Here is a 21,259-nt window from a genome sequence, read left to right as displayed (position 1 = left end):
CTGGGCACCTTAAGGCCCGTTGTTTTCAATTTTGTGCCAGGTGAGAGCCCACAGCGCTGTCTGGACAAGTAGTAAATGCCATCTGTGGCAAATGTACAATAAGTCACGTCAAAAAATGTGATTTTCATTAGCATTAGTAGTGTATTAGTCGAGATTAGCCCGATCGATTCCGTTGTATCTAGCAGCATTTATGTCCTAATTATAATCTTCATCAACAGTGCTGCCACCATCATCGCCGACAATCCAGACCAGCCAACATTACTTCACACCAGGCGATGTCTTGCGCGCCAATTGCACGTCTGGGCCCGGACGCCCAGCGCCCGATCTCGCCTTCTTCATCAACGATTCACCTGTAAGTAGCTTTGAACTTTCTGATATTGCAAGGCATGTGGGAGAAAGGATAGAAGCTCCTTTGCGTCTTACTCTTATATGGTCACATTTTAAAAGTGACCATGAGAAAATTAAGACGATAATGACGATGTAGATCAAAAAAATGCATAGACAGGATGAGGATTTTTGGTTTATTTTCTCTTTATGAGCTTCCCAAAGCACGGGTGAGTGCTATAAAAACAAAATCAATTTTAAACGTGCTCTATAGGTAATTTCGACGGCACAATATTTTTTATCGGAGAGCGGACTTTGTTTGCTTTTTTTTTGATCTAATTAAATGGCCAGTGGTATTTTATATTTATAGCCAACACTTAGACAAAACATTAAAAAATGCGCCACCAAAATTTTTACCCATACGTCTTCACTACACTGCTTTTTATGTTTATAAATGTAGAGTAAGCTAAACTAACAAATAAAAAAAATGCTAATAAAATAAGCAAATACTATTTCATAATAATTTCTGCTTGCCTCTGTGGAAAATAGGCGTGAGTTTATGTATGTACATTGAAGCTACGAAGCTACGAAACAAACCAAATTGTTCTTTTTTTTTTGACGTTACTTATTGTAGTTTTTCCGCAAATAGCATTTACTACTTGGGCGAAAATCAGAATGGAGTTAACATCAATTTTTAACGAAGTTCGTACTGCGTTCATCAAGCCACTAAATAAGCGAAATATTTAATGCCGACTGCAGTCCCTTTTTCGTCGAAATGTCAAAAAAGTTTGATGAAATGATGACAGTTTGGAGCCACCAGCTGAATCAATATCTACCCATAAAAATATTTCTAACTAGTTTTACCAATATTATTGTTTTGAATTCCATCTCAATTAAATTCACAAGACGGTTTTATCTACGTAGTTATGTCGCTGCCTCGCCGGCTCAAAGGCTAACGTAGCGTCCTTTAGGACTTATTAATAGTAATATCTTCAAGATGATCTCATAAAATTAATTCATCCAATTCACGAAGTTATCTCTTAACTAACTAGCATAGTCAAGCATTCAATTTATTTTCAGTTTATTCCGTAAAATTGGCTTCGCGTTGGCTCAACGCTTCAAAATGAACATTTAAATTTAATACTTCACGTGCAAAGTAAACTCTTTAAATAACTTCTCCCGGATAGAGCTGGTTTCAACGAGAATTCTATAGTTTCTGTAGTGGCAAGTTTTAATGCTCTCAAAGCTTCGCGTTTTGTGGATCTTCCGGAGCTTTGAGGCTTTCGCTTCTAGCTCGCTATTGTTCTGAACACAGCTATTTTTGTTTTAATTTGCATATCCTCGCCGCTGATTTTGTTTGCACGGAATATCATTTGGGACAGGAATTTTTGTTAGCGAGTTTCTGGATGGAATGATACGTCGTAAAGATTAAAGTCCGCATTCATGTGAGTTTTAGTGTAGTTAAATATGACGCTGAATGTTGCCACTTTGGGTGTGATATTTGGGATGTTATTTGTGAGTAATATGCGGGTCTCTTCCATTAAAATTATTGTCACTAGTATTTCAGAAGCTGGATGCTTAAATTTTGCCAAAACAGGTGACAATCTTCTTCTCTCTTGTGGGTTATAACGTAGATGACCATCCTTATAATCCATACATAGTGACAATAATTTAATTTAATACTTGGTCAGAATATAGTATAATTAGACTCATTCACGGGATTAGATGTGTCTAATGTATTTATGTTGTGTTCAATACGGAACCAGTGATCGTGCTACCCACAACTTATTCCCTTATTTGGGCAGAATATCCTTCTTCTTTATCCCTAGTATGACATGTATTTTTTATATCCTTGTTGTATACCGTTTACATCTATCTCAAACTCTTTACAAAGTTCAAGGTATAGTACGTGTCCGTTCACGTCGAAATTTTGCATTTCATGTACAGTCATATTAATGTGTTAAATCAAATGTTTGTTCTTTCGCCTTGCATCCGTCCAGTTATTGCGTATGTTCAAACATACGGGAACATAATATTCAGAATAGCTCGAGTGTACACGTTAATTAACGTTGGGGGATAAAAGATATTAATGTTTACCGAGTTGTTGATACTCCTCACGCTGTACACATGCACAATTTATGTTTACTCATGTGTTTTTGATATCATAACCCTTTCGCACCTGAGATTTTTTTTGTTCAGTTTGATAAAAATAATGGCAAAAATTTATTAAATCTAACGCACAGATAACTATAAAAATAGTGAAAAAAATCTAAGTGCAATTATCATTTAGAAAAACGGGTATCACGTTCGTGAGTTCTAGGTCTCAATTCTACCAATTCACGAACGTGCGTTTGTCTATTATGTGTAAAATTATAATGGTAATGGACTTTAAACTACTTCTCAATTAGTATTATTTTTAAATAGAAGTAAAAGCAACACATTTTAAATCAAAATCAACTATTTATTGTACTTAACACTTAATAAGGTACATTATATCACAGTTCTGTGAACCAATTAATATTATTAATTGGGATTATTCAGAAAACTTTTTATTTTTCGTGCGCCCACGCGACTTCGTTGCTACTTTTCTCCAGAAGTTTGAAACAAATTCTGACAAAGTAAACCCAGGGCCAGTGGACAATGGACAGCGGCCGTGTACGGGGTAGTAGCTACACGTGATAATCCCATTCACCGGTAAAAATCTTCGTCCAAGTCCAGGTCAGAACAATTTCCATCTTGAAGCAGTTCGAGGACGAGATCATCTGTTAATTGCATTCCTGAAATATCATTAATTTTATGAGAAATAACACAAATCATGATCGTGAGTTGGACAATTGCAACCTGGACCTCACGGGCGTGCGTTACAAAATTTAGGTCAACATTTAGAAGCAAATGCGACAACTAGTGTAGAACTTTTGTTTTCTAAAGTTAGTTTATAATCCTAGCTAACTAATTATGCAAAAAAAGCAGTGTAAAAACAAAAAAAAACATCAAAATTGTAATATTACTTACGCCGTCCGGTCGCGGGGTCATGGAACGTGGCCATGTTGACGTTTGCCACGACGCAACTGATTCCAATTTGAACCACAGCGCGTTTCTATTGGTTATTCGATGAACGCACGATCGAGCGAGCTCGGTTTGGGCCGGATAAACAGACTTCGCGCCAAAATACGAATTTTCAAAGTGGGAACTCACGATCGTATCAACCAGGTGCGAAAGGGCTATTTTACACTTTTCTTATTCATGTCGTTATTATTATAACATTTTCGAGACGATTCCAGGAAACGACCTTTTCTGAACTAACTTGTATCTGTGTGTTTCTCTACCTCAGTTTGACAGACTATGCCAAGAAACTTGTGCTCCGCAGTGGGTTGTATATATATATATACGTATGTTGTAGTGTATGCTGTTAGAGCAATAGTAAACAACATTTATTTAATATTCTTGTTGTCCGTATTGCCTATTGATAACACAAATCACACCCCCTTTGCTAACTGGAGTCCTTGAATATGATATAAACTGTATTAATATCAGATAAGTAACATAATTATGCGTCAATGGTATTAATATCCAATTACATCCAATGTTGCCAGCTCAGTTTCTGTGGAATCTACCAAGGCCGAACGTTAGGCAGAATGTTTTTTTACGATAAGGCCACGATGTCAATTCAGGGTAGGACATCCCAAAATTTTATTTTCGCTTTTGATTTAACACACACGTAATATTAAACAGAACACACTACTAATACAATTATTAAAAAAAAATGATGGTATAAAATTCGACCAGAAACATCTTAGAAGACGACAAAGTAACACTGAGGAACTTGTTGTGTACATTGAAGCTGGCACGATACCCGCTACGGGCGAGCTCGAAAAAACTTTTTCGTACATACTACTTTAAAGCTACAAACTGGGCGACGCGTCAGCGATTAGCGGATCATCAGGGATAACGGTGGTACAGCTATTAGATCGCATGAACATGTTTTTATAGAACCGTTCTGGAAGGTAGCGGAAAGAGCGAATTGTGCAATTAAAGACTCTTTATATTAATTTACAAAACTCACAAATTAAAATTGATATCGAATAATTCTGACTAGGAATAGGTTTAGATTCGCAGCTCTTGTTAACTCTGAACAAAGCATGTTAATCAATATATCACAGAGTCCTCGTTCTGTCCTTGCAAATTTACGAATCTACAATATCATTGCAGCGATGTCGACGCTATTTATAAGCAAATTTAAGTACTTATTGCCAAAATTTTTCAAAATTTGCTTTTGTAAGCAATTCAATTAACAATTTCGAAAACAAGCCCGTTACTCGCCCCGCTGTTGTTGTCGCCTCTCCCGTTGATAGCGTCCAGTCTAGCCCTTAAGCCAGTCTGTAAAATTCACCGAAGTACACAACACTGTTTGCTCCGTATTTGTCGTGTTGATATTTACCATTGCTAGCTCCACTGGATTAGAGTGTTCTTATAGCTTAATTTTACCCATGGTTTTATTGTTTGTTGTTTTTCCTTCCATGTTCCACTCTGTTGAGATGTTTTCAACGGGTTGTTTGTTCAACTGCAACTTTTTATTCTTCTTATTTGTTACGTTCTACGGATTTATATCGCCTGTACTTTTGTTAGTTTTGAACATACTATTTGGTCTGTTTGGTCATTTTGGGATTTATTCTTCTTTTTCTTGTTGTTATGGTATAGGGTTCGAATAACAGATTACGGATTTATTCTGGAAAATTGCTCGTTGTCAGATATATGGAAGAGATCAGCACACGGTCAAACGGATATATATTGTTTTATAATACTTGTTAAAACTCGTACTTTTTGAGCTAAAAATTAAAAAAACTTTTAATTGCTAATCATTTTAAGACTACTTGAGTCGAGAAATTCTACTGTAGTTGGTCTTTGGATGACTTGTGGTTTTTCTTATTTCTATATAGAATCCTTTATTTAGTACTCTCATCTTAAGGGCGCAAATTACACGTATCTGTATCTATTATTATTTACTTATTAAAGTAATATAGTTATACTGAAGAAATGATTCTAATTTGTAGACTTCCCACCTGTCTTGTATTGAAACTTTCATGCGTGGCTGTACATAAATATTTTATCAATAAAGATCTTTGCACAAGCGTACAAGCACTATATAGATGCAATTATATAATAATATTTCTCTTCTTCCAACAGGTCGCCACAGGCATTTACCAACAACTGCCTGCATCGGAAGGTCTGTTCAGGGCCGAACTATACGTCCAGATTCAACTGTGGCCCGCGCACTACGAGCGTGGGGCCCCAATATTGCGCTGTGAGGCCAAAGTGGGGGACCTATACCGGGACGACTCCGCTGTGGCCCTTTATTTTGCCAATAGTGACCCCAAAATTGAGAGAGGTGAGTTTGTTGTATTTTAAATACGGTTGCAAAATTGTGTACCTAAGAATTGCTTTGCATTAAGTATGCTGTAATCATAAAAAGGTATTATAATAAAATAGGTAATATAAATTCTAGGGAATTTAATAAAGATCTGAAATAAACTTGAAACCAAATAACCTGTTAACCCTCTTAGTTTGCAAAAATAATTACTAATAAGTTTCTAAACTAATATTAATTTATCCCTACCCCTAAAACAGTGCACAATTTACCTATGTTAAAAAGACGTTTGTGAGACAAAACTTGTTCATAATTAAACAATTATCATTCAGAAGTAGTAAAAATAAACCAAACTTATCTCTAAAGTCATAAACAAATACGAAGCAAATACGGCCGTTCCATAAAAAGAAAATAAAACATTTATAGTTCAAAGCAGTTCTCGTTTTATTAAAAGTGAACCGAGAAGCGTTGAAAGAGATTAAATTTCAATATTCTAAAGAAATTAATAATCGAGAAAGCAACATAGTTGAAATGAAAAGCAAAATAGAATGTCTGGAACATAGAATTGAACATGAAAACAATAAAGATCGCAAACTTAATCTTAAAAATAAATATAGAGGTAGAAATGATATCTTTTGCTATTTTAAGAAGATTATTCGAAAAGACTTTGAAAGAGAAACACGTATATAAAGATATCAATAAGACGTTATGTAATTTTCTAATTATGTTTGAATAGGTAACACGGTACAATCAAGATACGATTTTATTGCTTTTTAGGGATTTTTAGGGAATTATGTTGGAACAAAATATCAAAATTTCCAACGCAGCCACTAGTAGTTTATTACTGATTTTTTTTAAACAACATTTTTACAAAAGATGTCCAAAGTACCCATTCTAAAATGAACGCTATTTAAAGGTTACGTAAAAACTTACTTGCTGCACCTGGATTTTTTGAACTTTGTAAAGCTTATCAATTTACGGCCTCCGTGGTCCAGTGGTTGAGCGTTGTGCTCACGATCCGGAGGTCCCGGGTTCGAATCCCGGTGGGGACAAATCACAAAAATCACTTTGTGATTCCTAGTTTGGTTAGGTTAGGTTAGGTTAGGTTACATTACAGGCTGATCACCTGATTGTCCAAAAAGTAAGATGATCTATGCTTCGGAAGGCACGTTAAGCCATTGGTCCCGGTTAATTACTTACTGATGTAAGTTAGTAGTCGTTACATTGAGTCATGTCAGGGGCCTATGGCGGCTTAGTAATAACCCTGACACCAGGGTTGATGGGGTTGGTAATCCACCTCACAATCCACACGATAGAAGAAGAAGAAAAACGAAAGTCACTGAACTGAGCAAATAGAAACGTACGTTCCATAAACACTTTCAAAAGCAAATGCTCCTTTACATTATAACAATTTAATCGTGCCATACTGTCAGGCTACCGCAAGGAGCAATTCTACCAACAAGTTGGTATAATTATTCAAACGTTTCTCGCATGCAGGAATGTTCTGGATTCCCCGAAGCATTTCATTCCTGTATCCTTTTCCTCTATAACTCATCTCTTGAACGTTATACTGTGTACCTACTAGGTTAATGAATCTGCTACCTCGTTTCTTGGAAATGATACCAGATATTGCAGTTGTCTAGTCTATGGTCTAGATTTCAAATTGCATTCGGAATGCTCTGGTAATTTTCTCTTGCTTAAAGGCAGATGGTATTTGTACGAGTGTGTGGCGTTTATGATATTGTAAAGTACTTACAGGAGTATGTGGGGGTGTGTAGTTTGGGTGTATTTTGTTGTCGATATCTTTGTCAGTCCCCTGGTAGTTGCAGCTTCCGAGTACATTCCGCTTAGGGACGGTACTGAAAAGTATCGGCGTCCGAAGGACGTAATATACGATCCCGACGACCCGATCACTCTAGCCATAGAGGCAGCCAATCAGCTTGCGACACCAAACACTTCAGGTCCCCGATACCGACCCCGCCGGCGTGGTCGACGATTTCCCTCATTCAGCGCTTATCGCTATCGACCCACTAGGGTCGATTAATTCTTTCAAATATTTTTCCTCTCAGACGACGCCCTGAGCCGAGGTTCGCGCCCAACTGGGCACCCTCAGGCCTGTTGTCTTAAACGTTGTACCGGGTGAGAGCCTTCAGCGCTCCCCATTTGTCCGGCCAAGTAGTTAATGCCATCTGCGGCAAATCTACAATAAGTCACGTCAAAAAAAAAACAAAACTTTGTCAGTCTGGAATGATTTTGGAAAGTAGACAAAGCCTCTTTCAAACACAGAAATTGCAAAATTGAGGTAAATAGGAACATTTTTGACTGCAACAATTTTATTGCTGTAACTTAAAAAATCAGGATCATAATAATTATACCACAAGATATGAAGGAAACCTTAGGGAAATTATTTATTTAAGACTGCAGGTTAAAGAAAATGAGCTGCTTCAACGGAAATTGAACTGCCAATGACCTTGGCCAAGTTGCACACAATTATGACAAATCGATAGTGACAATTATAATATTATTGTTGTTGTTTAAATTCGCCGTATCTAAGACAGGCAAAGATTTGAGGACCATGCAGCCTTGACTTTAATAATTTAATCGTCGAAAGTCACGTACAAATAGACTCAAGCCTTGGATTGACATGTCATTTCTGTCAATCCCATACATTTATATCTCTGGCCTTTTCATTGTCATAATCATTTGCAACTTGGCTAAGGCTTTATATCTCCAGACCGGAAGATGACTGTTTTAACTAATAGACAAAGTCGTCGTGTACTAAACTGTCAATATTCAATAATATATAATAGTGAGTATTTAGAAAATATGAATGAATGAATGATTATTATTATTTTTTTTGCACTGTCTATCCCGCTATATTTTTCATTAAATTCATATCCTATACCTAAAGGTTGCCTGGTAGAGATTGCTACCTTAGCATTAAGGCCGCCTGTTGTACTACCAATTTAATTATAATACTAATGTATGTGATTCAAGTGCAATAAAGAGTTTTTGTATTGTATTGTAATGAACTAATAGCAGGCAGCCAAGTTTATTTAAAAAAAAAAAACGTGTAGGTACTTGTGCCGAGGTTTTGCTTGCAGCTTTTTTCCCCGGCTACACAGGTTGTGAGAAGCTACAGTAGTTTTACGTAAAACATGACGACTCAAAGTGTAACATTGTTACCTACTGAATAAATATATTTTTGAATTGAAATTTCAAAAATATACACTTACAATATTCTCAGTAAACACCTCAGATGTTCCCGACAGGAAACGTAACAGGATTACAACTGAAAGGGCATTGAGGCCCAATGAATTATGCCAGCACGCCTCATTTGCGAATACAATTTCCTGCGGAATACAGACAACAGGGCGTTGTGCTATTATAAATTTATCTTTGACGTGTAAAGACACTGAGCTGTAAAGCGAACGGGCCGAGAGCGGGTAACGGGGCGATAGCGGCAGTGACAATTACTATACAGGCTGTTAGTGACATCGTAAGGATAGAGCTGAATTTAAACTAAAATCATAACTTTTCCCACAGGAAATTCAACTTGATATCGACTCAGAATCACGATCTGCATCATCGATCTGTGTCACTAATACCCATACGTACTTGTACCGTACCTTTTGTAGGGCGTGAAAGTGACATCGTAACGAATACTGAGGGATACGTTGTAGCTTATTATTCTGTGTCAATGTCGAGTGGAATTTTTCATTCCACTTGATATTACTCGGAACCATGCCATGGCTTGAATCATCCACCTTAATATTCGTTAGAATGTCACTAACACAGGATGTTGATAGTAATATTTATAGAACGGCAACTCACCGCTCCCCACCAGCGGCCGAGCTGGGTTTACCTCACCTCCGCCGGTCTCAGACATCACACACACAGATGCGCGTGTACGATAACGTCAATGTATAGTGTATGTGTAAAACAAGGTGTTTTGTATGAAGTATCCGGGGGCGTGTTAAAGCTTTTAAAGGCAGATACCAAGGTTCATTGGCCTATTGACAAACGTCAGTTCAGTGCGTTGTATTTCTCTCATTCATTGACGACTAAAAGTGTGAGAAACGTTGTTTCAGTTCAGTATGTTGGTATGTGTATGGTCACGAGCATTAATATGTATACACTTTTGAACTGTAAGTCTCACTAAATGTCAAATATGTTAGTGCGACAGAGTCCTAAAGTGCTCATGACTGTACGAGTGACCGGCCTTTCTTGCACTTACTTAGTAGCTGCTCCGTTTGTTTCATTTATTTATTTATTTATACTTATATCTAATAGTACAAACACATCACCATTACAGGCAAGCCCAATGCGATGATGGAAAAACAAGGTACCTTTAAGAAACCAAATAAACATTCATACAAAATTAACAAAAATGAATAAAAACTATATGACAGAAAATAACAACTTTACAAACAATATTAATAAAAAAAACATATACCATTAACTATTATTAAAAATTATTTAAAGTAGAATTAAGATAAATCAAAGTGGTACGGTCTAAAATCTTAATAACAGCAGTAATTCCACCATTTTAATTATATGCATATGACTACATATCAAGTGTTAGGCCATCCCATTATTATTAAATAACAAAACTTACAACTAAGAATAATTAATAACAATAACAATAAATTAACAATAAATTAAAGGATGTCAAATTATTATGTCAATGAATCTAGTTTCTCAGGCTGTGAATTTCATGGTCGCTGCCGCCTACTCTTCACTGCCCGCTCTCTCCTAGTAGGTACACGACCTAAAGACATCGTTACTGCGCGGTAAGGATGCTCATAAAACACCTACAAAAACGTCTCGCGGATGCTTTAATGACCGTGTTAATGTTATCCTCTTTGAAAAGGTACAAAGTATCAATACTACTTGACTGCTCTTCGACTTGTAAGTTTTGCGAATAACCATTTGCTCATAAGAACAAACATAAAAAAATATACGGTCGAATTGAGAACCTCCTCCTTTTTTGAAGTCGGTAAAAAAAGAAATATTTTCATCAGCCAAGACTTAGTTTACAGTTTCTTCCTAATGGAAATAAAAATTAACATCACTCTCAATTAACGGTCTCCGTGGTCCAGTGGTTGAGCGTTGGGCTCACGATTCGGAGGTTCCGTAGGTTCACAAAAAATCACTTTGTGATCCCTAGTTTGGTTAGGACATTGCAGGCTGATCACCTGCTTGTCCAAAAAGTAAGATGATCCATGCTTCGGAAGGCACGTTAAGCCGTTGGTCCCGGTTCCTACTTACTGATGTAAGTAAGTAGTCGTTACATGAGCCATGTCAGGGACTTTTGGCGGCTCAATAATAACCCTGACACCAGGATTGATGAGGTTGGTAATTCAACTCACAAACCACACGATAGAAGAAGATTCTCAATTGGGTAATGTGAAGGCATATTTATTTTATTATTAGGCGTTTGTGGTCAGCGTGAGAATGGCTTATCACTCGGCGTATTAAAATTTTAAAACAATCACATAACATTTATTAATAAAAACTTAAATAAAAAGTAATAATTAAATTAAATTAAGGAATTTATTTCTGTTTTTTTAAATTTATTTATTATTATTTTTTTTAATTTTAAAATGGTGCTCAATCATTGCTTCCATATTAGTGCCATTTAGTGTCTATCTACATACTAACTCTTTTTACGACTCTTTCTTTCCTTCTCTTTTCTCTTTCTTTTTATTTTATTTTTGTCCTTCTCTTTTAAATCGCTGTGCCTAATCCGGGTCCATATGTGTTACTCACCTTATGTTACTAACCTTCTACCATGTGGAATCCATTTTCAGACTGAAAATGGATTCGAAGACACAGCTCTTGTGAAGTCTGTACGAACGTGTTTAACTACTACACTACCTCACCCACTATCTCATCCTGTCCGTCCGATAAACTTTATTTCCCACCGAAGTCTTCACCATCACCATACCTATCCACCAAATCGTATATTCCACATAGTACCTTCCAACAAAAGCCGGCTTTAAAGGCATTCGCCGTCATATGCGGCGGTTGTCGGCCTCAGTATATGGCAATCTTTACGACGTCACAAATTGAATTAGTGTGAGCTTTCACTGGCGGAATAGACGCCGAGTTACATAGGCTTTGGTGCACGTGCGACTGCTGACGAGTAGCGGGTAACTTGCCTCCTACTACATGGGTCTACATGGGCCATGGGTCATGGGTTATGGGTCATGAGTCATGGGTCATGGGTATGGAGCTGGCGAGGTGTGGCTGTACGTTATATACCTCTAGAATGTTGTTGAAGTTCAACAAATTAAACAACAATGATGTGGACATCCACAACGATTCATTTATTCAATTCAAAAGTAAAATGCTGAAACTTATCCAACCTATTTCATCAAAATGATCGTAAGGTATGTTACACAAAATCAGACCAATTTCCCTATTTAAGGAAATAAAATAAATATACCAATACAAATATACTTACTTTATTGCACGAAAATAAAAGGAAATAATAACAAAAAACTTTTAACTATGTACATGGCAAACGGCGGTTTTATCGCTTAAAGCGATTTCTTCCAAACAACCATAAGGCAAGGAAAAATTTTTAATTTGAAATACGAAAAAGAAATTGAAAAAATAAATAAATAAAAAGTACAACTTACCAATAAATACATGCAAAATACAAAATAAATACAAAACATACATACATACAAAATAAATATTATACCTAAGTATATATAAATATTATACCTGTACATGGACTGGAACTGGTTCTGTTCTCTTTAAATACATATACGACTGGTGTATTGTTTGGAGTATCGGGGAGGGACATACGGTACACCGGTACACACATAGGTAAGAGCGATGTACTGCCGTGTCTACCGGGTGAGCTGCAATATCCTACTACCCACAACATTATTTTTATTTTATTATGTTCTGTACTTTAATTGTTCTTGATGTATATAATGTTTTTGAACGTTGTATAAATTGATTGATGACAGGAAACCTAGCATCGAGACAAACCATTCCTGGTTTAGCGATGCTATGCGTCAAAACTGTATACCTACTCAAAGTTTATCAAATAAATAAATAAAAAAATAAAAAAAATATAAAGATGTATATTTGGTACGACGCGGCAATTCCCTGGGTATAACGTACAAACCTGACTAGATTTTGTTACAGTTTTTTGTTTACTTGCTTGCATAAAAAAGAAAATTATCGTGATTTTGTCCTCAATCTACAATAAACACGTTAAAGAAAAAAACTGTTTAAAGCAAGAATTCGTTCCTTATTTGTCGCTTCCACGCCGATATAGAAGACCCACCCTTTGTAAGCTTACGCAGACTTATTATTTAGGCGCTTGGTCCTGAGGGGTTTGCAAGCTTATTTCGAGTTGAAAAAATTATACTTAAGTTGTTCCTATAATGTAAGTAGAAATTCGCCAAGCTTATTAGCTACATTATTATATTTTAGCCATACTTTCTACAGGGTTGAACGTAATTTACGATCCTGACAACTCGATTACTCTCGCCATATGTGGCCAATCTAGGACAACTAATACTTCAGGACCTCGATACTGACCCCGCCGTCGTGATCGACGATTTCCCTCACTCGTCACTTATCGCTATCGGTGCACTAGGGTCGATTAATTCTTTCAAACATAATTCTCTTAGACCACGCCCTGAGTCGAGGTTCGCGCCCAACTGGACAGTCTCTTGTCTTAAATTTTGTACTGGATAAGACCCTCAGCCCCATTTGTCCGGCCAAATAGTTAATGACATTGGCGGCAAATCTACAAAAAACTACGTCACAAAAACATACGTGAGTCATTTGAAAATACCTGTACGTAACATGAAATAACGAAATGAGTTTTCTGATAGCTATTTTTACTTTGTATCACAATTCAATTCAATTCTATCAAACGATTGAGAAAAATCTATTAAGATAAAAACACACAGAAACTCATGCAGAAGAAACGATTATCAAAGGAATAATATATTGTCTGATATGTTGTTTATTTAATTTAAAGCCTGAGTTGGTTTTCTGAGGTCTATAACCCGGTTAAAAAAAAACAACAGACCCAAGAGTACCCATAGAACCTGCCCAAATTGGAAATGTTTTTATTTTTATATTTGCTAAAGTATAATAATCTATTAGAATTGAATTAGAATTGTATGTAAGTATATTATATGTGTGTGTATTTTTATTTACGGTATTATTTTTTTTTAGTTATGTTGGTATCATTATATGTTTATTGCACCAGCCCGTGCTCCAATGCATGAACTTCCTTCACCCTAAGGTTGCCTGGCAGAAATTGCTGTTTAGCAATAAGGCCGCCTATTGTGCTTATGTTTTTATTCGTATGTTTATGTCCTTTGTATATGTCGTTGTGCAATAAAGTATTATTGATTGATTGATTGAATTACCACCTTTCGTCAAGGACGATGCGTACCTGCGCAAGGCGTCCCGATTCGCGGCAGTCAGTATAGGAACATTTACAACTTGGCCGTGGAATAAGGAATAGTAACCTACGCATAGAACGGACACTCTCCGTTCCGTACTAATTGGTATCGGGCGCCGAGCTAAATTTACCTCACCTCTGGGTTTTACTTTAGTCTAAATTGCCGTAAGCCGTTAAGGAGTAACGGAGCGCGCGCGGTTCGTAATGCGAGAGAATTTTATTTGAAGTGTCCAGTCTATGACTTGGCTAGTTGTTTGGTGTAATACACCATACACGCGTCTAACGCAAACACGTTATGCGTCGTCAGCACATTGCCGACGCATCGCGGTAATTTAAATTTTAGAATTAGTGCATTTTTCGGTATCGGCGCGTTAATTAACATTCAACATTTAATCTACTTTAGTAAACATTAATTATCTCTAGAACTGTCTTTTAATAATCAACACTCACTGACAATCCTCACTACTGAGTTAAACCGAACACCTAGTCCTAGTCCTTTATACAGGTGCGAAACTCGGTTCAGAGCCACGTCTGACGTAATTGTACTTTTGAAGACTAATATTTTTTTTTCTTTTCAGTGACGTCACCCGGCTCTGCTGCGAAGCTCCACTCGTGCCAAATCCTCATTTTAATTCACATCATAGCATGGGCTAACAATACATAGATACGAAATTAAAAATAATAAATATTGGTGCTAATTCCTGTAGACATTTCCTAATTTTATTTTAAGTTACACCTGTAATTTTCTTATCCGCCGAAAAGGAAAGGGACGGGTCATCGACAGCCATAAAATTTACGGAACACGCGTCAATTTTAGACAGATATTTAAACAACCCTCTTTAAGTTTTACATTGGGTAGGTTATTAATTCGTCCACTCATTGATTTTAAAATTAAAAGTTGTCAATCCGTCCCTTTCCTTTTCGGCGGATAAGAAAATGACAGGTACAACTTAAAATAAAATTAGGAGACGTTTACTAGAATCAGCACCATTGTATAAATAAATAAAGAAATAAAAATAGAAATAAACTACTTAGATGTACCGATTCGTTTAAGCGAGCGAGGCAGAAAACATGTGAATTTAAAATAGTCTAATACCTAACGAGCTGATTAATATATACCAAAGAGTGTAAAGAGTAAGATTATTGTTGATTTAATACAAATTATATATGTCGGATTTGCTTGTTTTATTTTTAATCAATTTCCAAACCCCTTAAAAATTATTTAAGTCTCAGTTATCAGTTTGGGATGCGAGAATGACTTTCCATTCCATGCTCTCCAAATACACTATCGAAGTAGATGGCGTTGTTCTCATTTTTACGTGATAATTACCTATTTTTTCATTGCTGGGGTAAGTAGATAATTATTCAAAAATGTAATATAATGACAGAAACATAATATATAATAAAACTAATTGTTGCTTCATATATTTGGATCATATTATGTATAGAATGATGTTGCTACCTATATTGCTTCTCTTCATTTTGATAAAAATAATAATGGGTGGAAGTTGTAATTGTACCTTGGTGTTATAAAAAGCGTTGTCATTTATACCATGAAATTAGAAGTTTAAACGAATAAAATACTTATTAACAACGCCATATTGGAAAGTCCCTCATTGCGAACCCTTTCATCGCAATGTCAATTCGAATTGTCAGTCCATTCTCGAACAGTCCAAATACGTATAAGGCGAAAAAAAAGATAAAAAGAAAAAATAAGAAGGAGGAAATATGGAGTGTAATCCGGCCACCGGGTCATCTTCATTAGTAAGTAAATATAATAATGTAAGTATATAATATCATGATGAAGAAAATGTAATTAGTGGACGGACTATAAACAATGTAGGACCGGTTTATGCATGGGTGACACATCGCGGTGCGACGAATGATGCGGGCTTCAACGAAAGCATACAACATTTATCTACTGATAGATAGAACCGAATCGATCGACCCTAATCTCGTCTGCTACATGACAATGCTAATAAACGTCACGACTGGCTTCTATTATTTTGACAGACATAACTCATACAGAAGCTATTGTAAAACATTATTTATATTAAACTATAATCACTTATTGTTACTGACTTAGACGTTCTGTTTATCACTACAGTCGACACGTTTTCAGCAGGGATAACATGAACAAATTGTTTTTTCTCCTAACATTAGCACCAATCGACAAAAGGACATAATTATATCGTCAGAATTGATAAAAGGACCGTGACATAATTTTATCGCGCTGCGCATGTTAGGCCTGTATGCCATGTCGAAGCTAATGTCATTTATCGCGCCGCGCGCAATGGCATTACCTGCGACAACACCGCTTTATGCTTATTTGGCACTGGAAGCAACCAGCAATAAAAAAATATTGACAAAAGCAGGCAGAAATTAATAATTTTATCAGTATAAATACTTATTAATATTAAGTTACTTGACAACTTAGTCAAATGAGCTCTTGAATGAACTCTTTACGAAACGTCAAAACGAAAGTTTTCTTTGGAGTTTGCACGGAAGTACTGTCCTGGGACGTTATCAATAAAAGCTGTCAAACGTCGTACTCAGTGTTACTTAATATAAATAAATTTCTAAAATAAGTCAAAAAGTAAAATGAGATTGATTTTTGATCATCTAAGAGTGGCTTCTATTTCTAGATTTAAGTACATTTTATAATTTATTTTGTGACCCAGTTAAATACCTTATTGTATTATATAGGTATCATATCAACATCATTGCTCTAGACAGTTTCAACAATAGTGGATTAAAACAGGTATATAATTAATGAGATTCTAGGTATAATGTAAATTGAATATCGGCTTACTCAACTCAATTCGAATTAATATACTCAATTCCAGGATCTTAAATCAATTAACATCTATGATGTACCTGAGCACATGCATTAGCAATTAACGTCCCTGTTAATGCTATCATCTGCTTATGTACAGGGTTTGTGTGATATTATTTCAAACTATTTGATCGTTATCACACGTAGGTATCGTAAGTAATACATCCTAGAAAGCGATTTTCATAACATTTTTTGTAAGGGATGCATCACTACATAGTATAAAACAAAGTCGCTTTTTCTGTCCCTATATCCCTATGTACGCTTAAATCTTTAAAACTACGCAACTGATTTTTATGCGGTTTTTTTAATAGATAGAGTGATTCAAGAGGAAGGTTTATATGTATAAAAGGGTACGTATTTGAATATCTAAAATTGAAATACTTTACGTAAAAATACCTACGTTCAGAATCCCTAAAATCATTATACCTAATGGTTTTTCTAATTAATTTCAAAATACCGCAAGTTTAAAATGTCAAATGGATTATGCTACCTAAGTTCATAAAGCTAAAACTTGAAATATCTACGTTTAAAATCCCTTAAATTGATGTACCTCAAAGTTTATTGACCTAAATTCAAAATACTGTTAGTATGTGAAGATCAAAAGGTATAAGCAAAAAGAAACACGACCTATTACAGTATTAAATTTTAATCAACATACTTAATGGTTATCATATCCATCTTAGGACTTCGTATCAACAGTGGCTGCAAGTTGTCTTTGATTACTTGTGGCTCTGCCCACCCCATTTGGGATTACGGGCGTGAGTTTATGTATGTATGTATGTATGTAATGGTTATCAAAAATAAAAGTGTAATTTTCTACTTAGTAATACAAAGGTACAGAAATAATACAGTACACTAAAGTACGATAATAACCAACAAAAATTACAACTCCGATGATAATTATACGATAATTGACTTATCTTATAAATCAAATTATTATTTAAATTAAACCTAACATATTAATCATTACAGATATTCAGGATTTTTTTTTAATATGTTGCATCATTTAGGTATTTTGACCACTGGGTATTTTAAACGTTGGTGTTATAACTGTAGATATTTTATTACATTAGACATTTAGTCCATTAGTTTTTTAAAATTTAGGTATTTTATAAGTCGGCGTTATAAGCTAAGGTATTATAAACCATTAGGTATAATGATTTTAGGGATTCTGAACGTAGGTATTTTTACGTAAAGTATTTCAATTTTAGATATTCAAATACGTACCCGTATAAAAACATCCATTAAATAGTGGAGAAATAAATTTTTGACGTTGTTAATGTGATGTCGTAAATAATTTCATTTTTTCCTCGGCATTGCATCCGAGCGAAGCTTGGGCGGGTAGCGACCCGCTAGTATACCTAGTATAGCTAGTATACACATCCCATTGCTGGACACAGGCCTATCCTCAATCAACCGGAGGGGGTATGGGGCATACTCCACCACGCTGCTCCACTGCAGGCTGGTGGAGGAGTTTGGGCTAGTAGCTTGGGACCAAAGGCTAAGCGTGCCTTCCGAAGCACCGAATCATCTTACTTTTTCGAACAATCAGGTGATGTAAAAAAAAATGTTTTTTCTTTAATATTAGTGTATGTTCACCACAGAATAGAAGAAAAATAATGGAAAGACCCTAACGCGCAATTTGTATGAGAACCGCTGTCGCCGGTTCAACCACACTCTCTTTTATTACTACTCCTGCAAACTGATAACTACGATAGCTCTACTGCTTCTCAAACTCCATGGCCACTTTACCGACAATGGTGCTAATTCCTGTAAAAACCATCTAATTTTATTTTAAGTTATATCTGTCATTTTCTTATAAATCCGCCGCAAAAGAAAAGGGACGGGTAATCGACAAGCATAAAATTTATGGAACACACGTCAATTTTAAGCACAAATCTAAACCAACCGTCTAAAAATTTTACATCAGTCAATAACCCGACACATTCATTTACTCATTCTTCCTAAAGTTAAGAGCTGTGAATCATCCGTCCCTTTCCTTTTCGACGGATATGAAAATGAAGGATATAACTTAAAATAAAATTAGGCGGTGTCTCCAGGAATCGGGGCCAATGTGTAAGATACTGCATAATATAAAAGTAATATTTTGATAAATAGCCGATTACATTAAGGTTTTCAGCTTTCCGGTGATAAGGAGGGATCTCCATGCATGAGAGTCGATATTTGATTTTTTGCCCAGCAGGTTATAATGCACAAGACGTACAATCGCGGGGCTCCGTGGGTCGTAAAGTTTGCGGACGAGTTTGGTGCAAACTTGCTCATTTTTGGCCCTTCCAACCGCATTCTTCTATTCCGTGCCGTTCGCCGAGGTTATTATTGAAAATTGCGAAATATTGAACGCTGGCCAACAATACTAACAGTTTTTTTTATGTTTTTGAACAGTTATGAATTTTAAATTAATATTATATTCTCTATTGCTCTTAATAACTAGTTACATCACAAACAAGAAATGGACGTTTGGTGGACTTATCTCTAAGAGAGATCTCTTCCAGCCAAGCCAGAGGTAGTGTTAGAATGCGGAAGAATAAAAAGAGGTCGTCATCAACATCACATATATTAAATACATTATAATAATTATATCTACATAAATATACACAAACATATGCCTAAGCCTCTATAAATTATACTATACCTACATACATGCCTATTATATATATAACTATATACTTAGACTAAGAATACTCTATGGATAAAAAGTGCTCTTCGACTCTATATTAAGACTTTATATTTCGTGTACATAGTCTCAAATTCTGTTTCATTAGACACTTTGACCCGCGTTCGACATAATAATTTGCACCAGGTAAAAACTTTTCGGTCTGACTCGGATCTGGGTATTTGTCCAATTTGTAATCTTACTTAATTAAATTATGATGGTATTTAGGTTAGCAAGGTGACGTAAATGGGTAAGTTACCCTGTTAGTATCAAGTGGTTATGGTGTTCTCCTTCTATCATGTAGGATACGAGGTCGATCACCAACCTCATCAACCCTGGTGTCAGGTTTGCGTCGCCATAGGCCCCTGACATGACTCATGTAACAACTACAAACTGACATCAGTAAGTAGTAACCGGGATCAACGGCTTAACGTCCCTTCCAAATCAGGTGATCAACCTGCAATTTCCTAACCAGATATCCCCACCGGGATCCGATCTTGGGACCTCCGGATCGTGAGCCCGACTCTTAACCACTGGACCACAAAGCCTGTTGTTTTCATGTTGAAAAACTATGATTACTTATTATAAAAAAGCCACTCCTATATTTATTACGAAATTCAGATCGGCCCATTATAAGTTCTGAATATGCGAATGGAATTTAAAAGCCTCGCCAGTTTACTGTGTCGCTGCGACATAAATATCCGAATGAAACGCGGAATGTAATTAAAAAGTTCATTTTGTCTACTAACTTTATTGCGTTCGAAAATAACACTTGGTACACTGATGATTGTGTTTGTTTGGTTCCCTTTCTTATTTAGCCTAGATCAGGGGTTCCCAAACTTTAGCAACCTGCGGCTCAGTTACAAGTTTAGTATTTTGTAAGCGCGCCGTGCCTTAGCTAAGATGTTAGGTTAAGTAACTTCAAGGGAGATAGGGAAACGCGCGCGAATATGGTAGGTACCTACCGTCGTTGTAAATATTAAATCACGGTCGAAAAAGTGTGACACGACGCTGTATTATTAACCGATGCAAACGCTTACTTTACCTGCCTACCTATCTGTTTATGTATAATAATAATATGTGGGATTAATGTCGGGACAAACCCATTTAGGGTTTTATGTAACATTAAATTGTAACTATGATAAATAAATAAATAAATAATAAATAATCACACACGTCAATGAACATCATAACAGCCTATATACGTCCCACTGCTGGGCACAGGCCTCCCCTCAATCAACCGGAGGGGGGCTGCTCTGCGGGTTGGTAGAGGCATTTGGACTAGGACTAGGACCCGGGTCCAACGGCTTAACGTGCCTTCCGAAAAACGGAATCACCTTACTTTATAAGACGACCAAGTGATTCAACCTGCAATATCCTAGCCAAACAAAAGCTAGTCTCGCAAAGTGGTTTTCGATAGTGTCCCCACCGCGAATCGAACCCGGACCTCCAGATCGGCCAATAAACATCATAACATAAACATAAACTGCCTATATACGTCCCACTGCTGAGCACAGGCCTCCCCTCAATCAACCGGAGGGGGAATAAACATCATCATCATTAATTTAAGAGCCACGCTCTTGTCAGTGTAGCATTGTCCACTCTTGTCTATCA

The 21,259-nt window shown here is 36.2% G+C and overlaps 1 protein-coding gene across 1 annotated transcript in view; it reads left to right on the top strand.

Moving 5' to 3' along the window:
- LOC126370254 (uncharacterized) overlaps positions 1–15,310 on the top strand; it is a 109,300-nt gene extending 93,990 nt beyond the window's left edge. Inside the window, exons 6-8 of the mRNA XM_050015072.1 lie at positions 219–352; positions 5,509–5,710; positions 14,714–15,310. Coding sequence (XP_049871029.1) covers positions 219–352; positions 5,509–5,710; positions 14,714–14,799 — 422 coding nt within the window. The 3' untranslated portion in view covers positions 14,800–15,310. The remainder of the gene's footprint in view (positions 1–218; positions 353–5,508; positions 5,711–14,713) is intronic.
- Positions 15,311–21,259: the final 5,949 nt, after the last annotated feature.

The sequence above is a fragment of the Pectinophora gossypiella genome, chromosome 10 (assembly GCF_024362695.1).
Source record: "Pectinophora gossypiella chromosome 10, ilPecGoss1.1, whole genome shotgun sequence".
NCBI classification, from domain to species: Eukaryota; Metazoa; Arthropoda; class Insecta; order Lepidoptera; family Gelechiidae; genus Pectinophora; species Pectinophora gossypiella.
The sequence above is the reverse complement of the archived record's forward strand: the minus strand, read 5'-3'. Positions and strand labels throughout refer to the sequence as shown.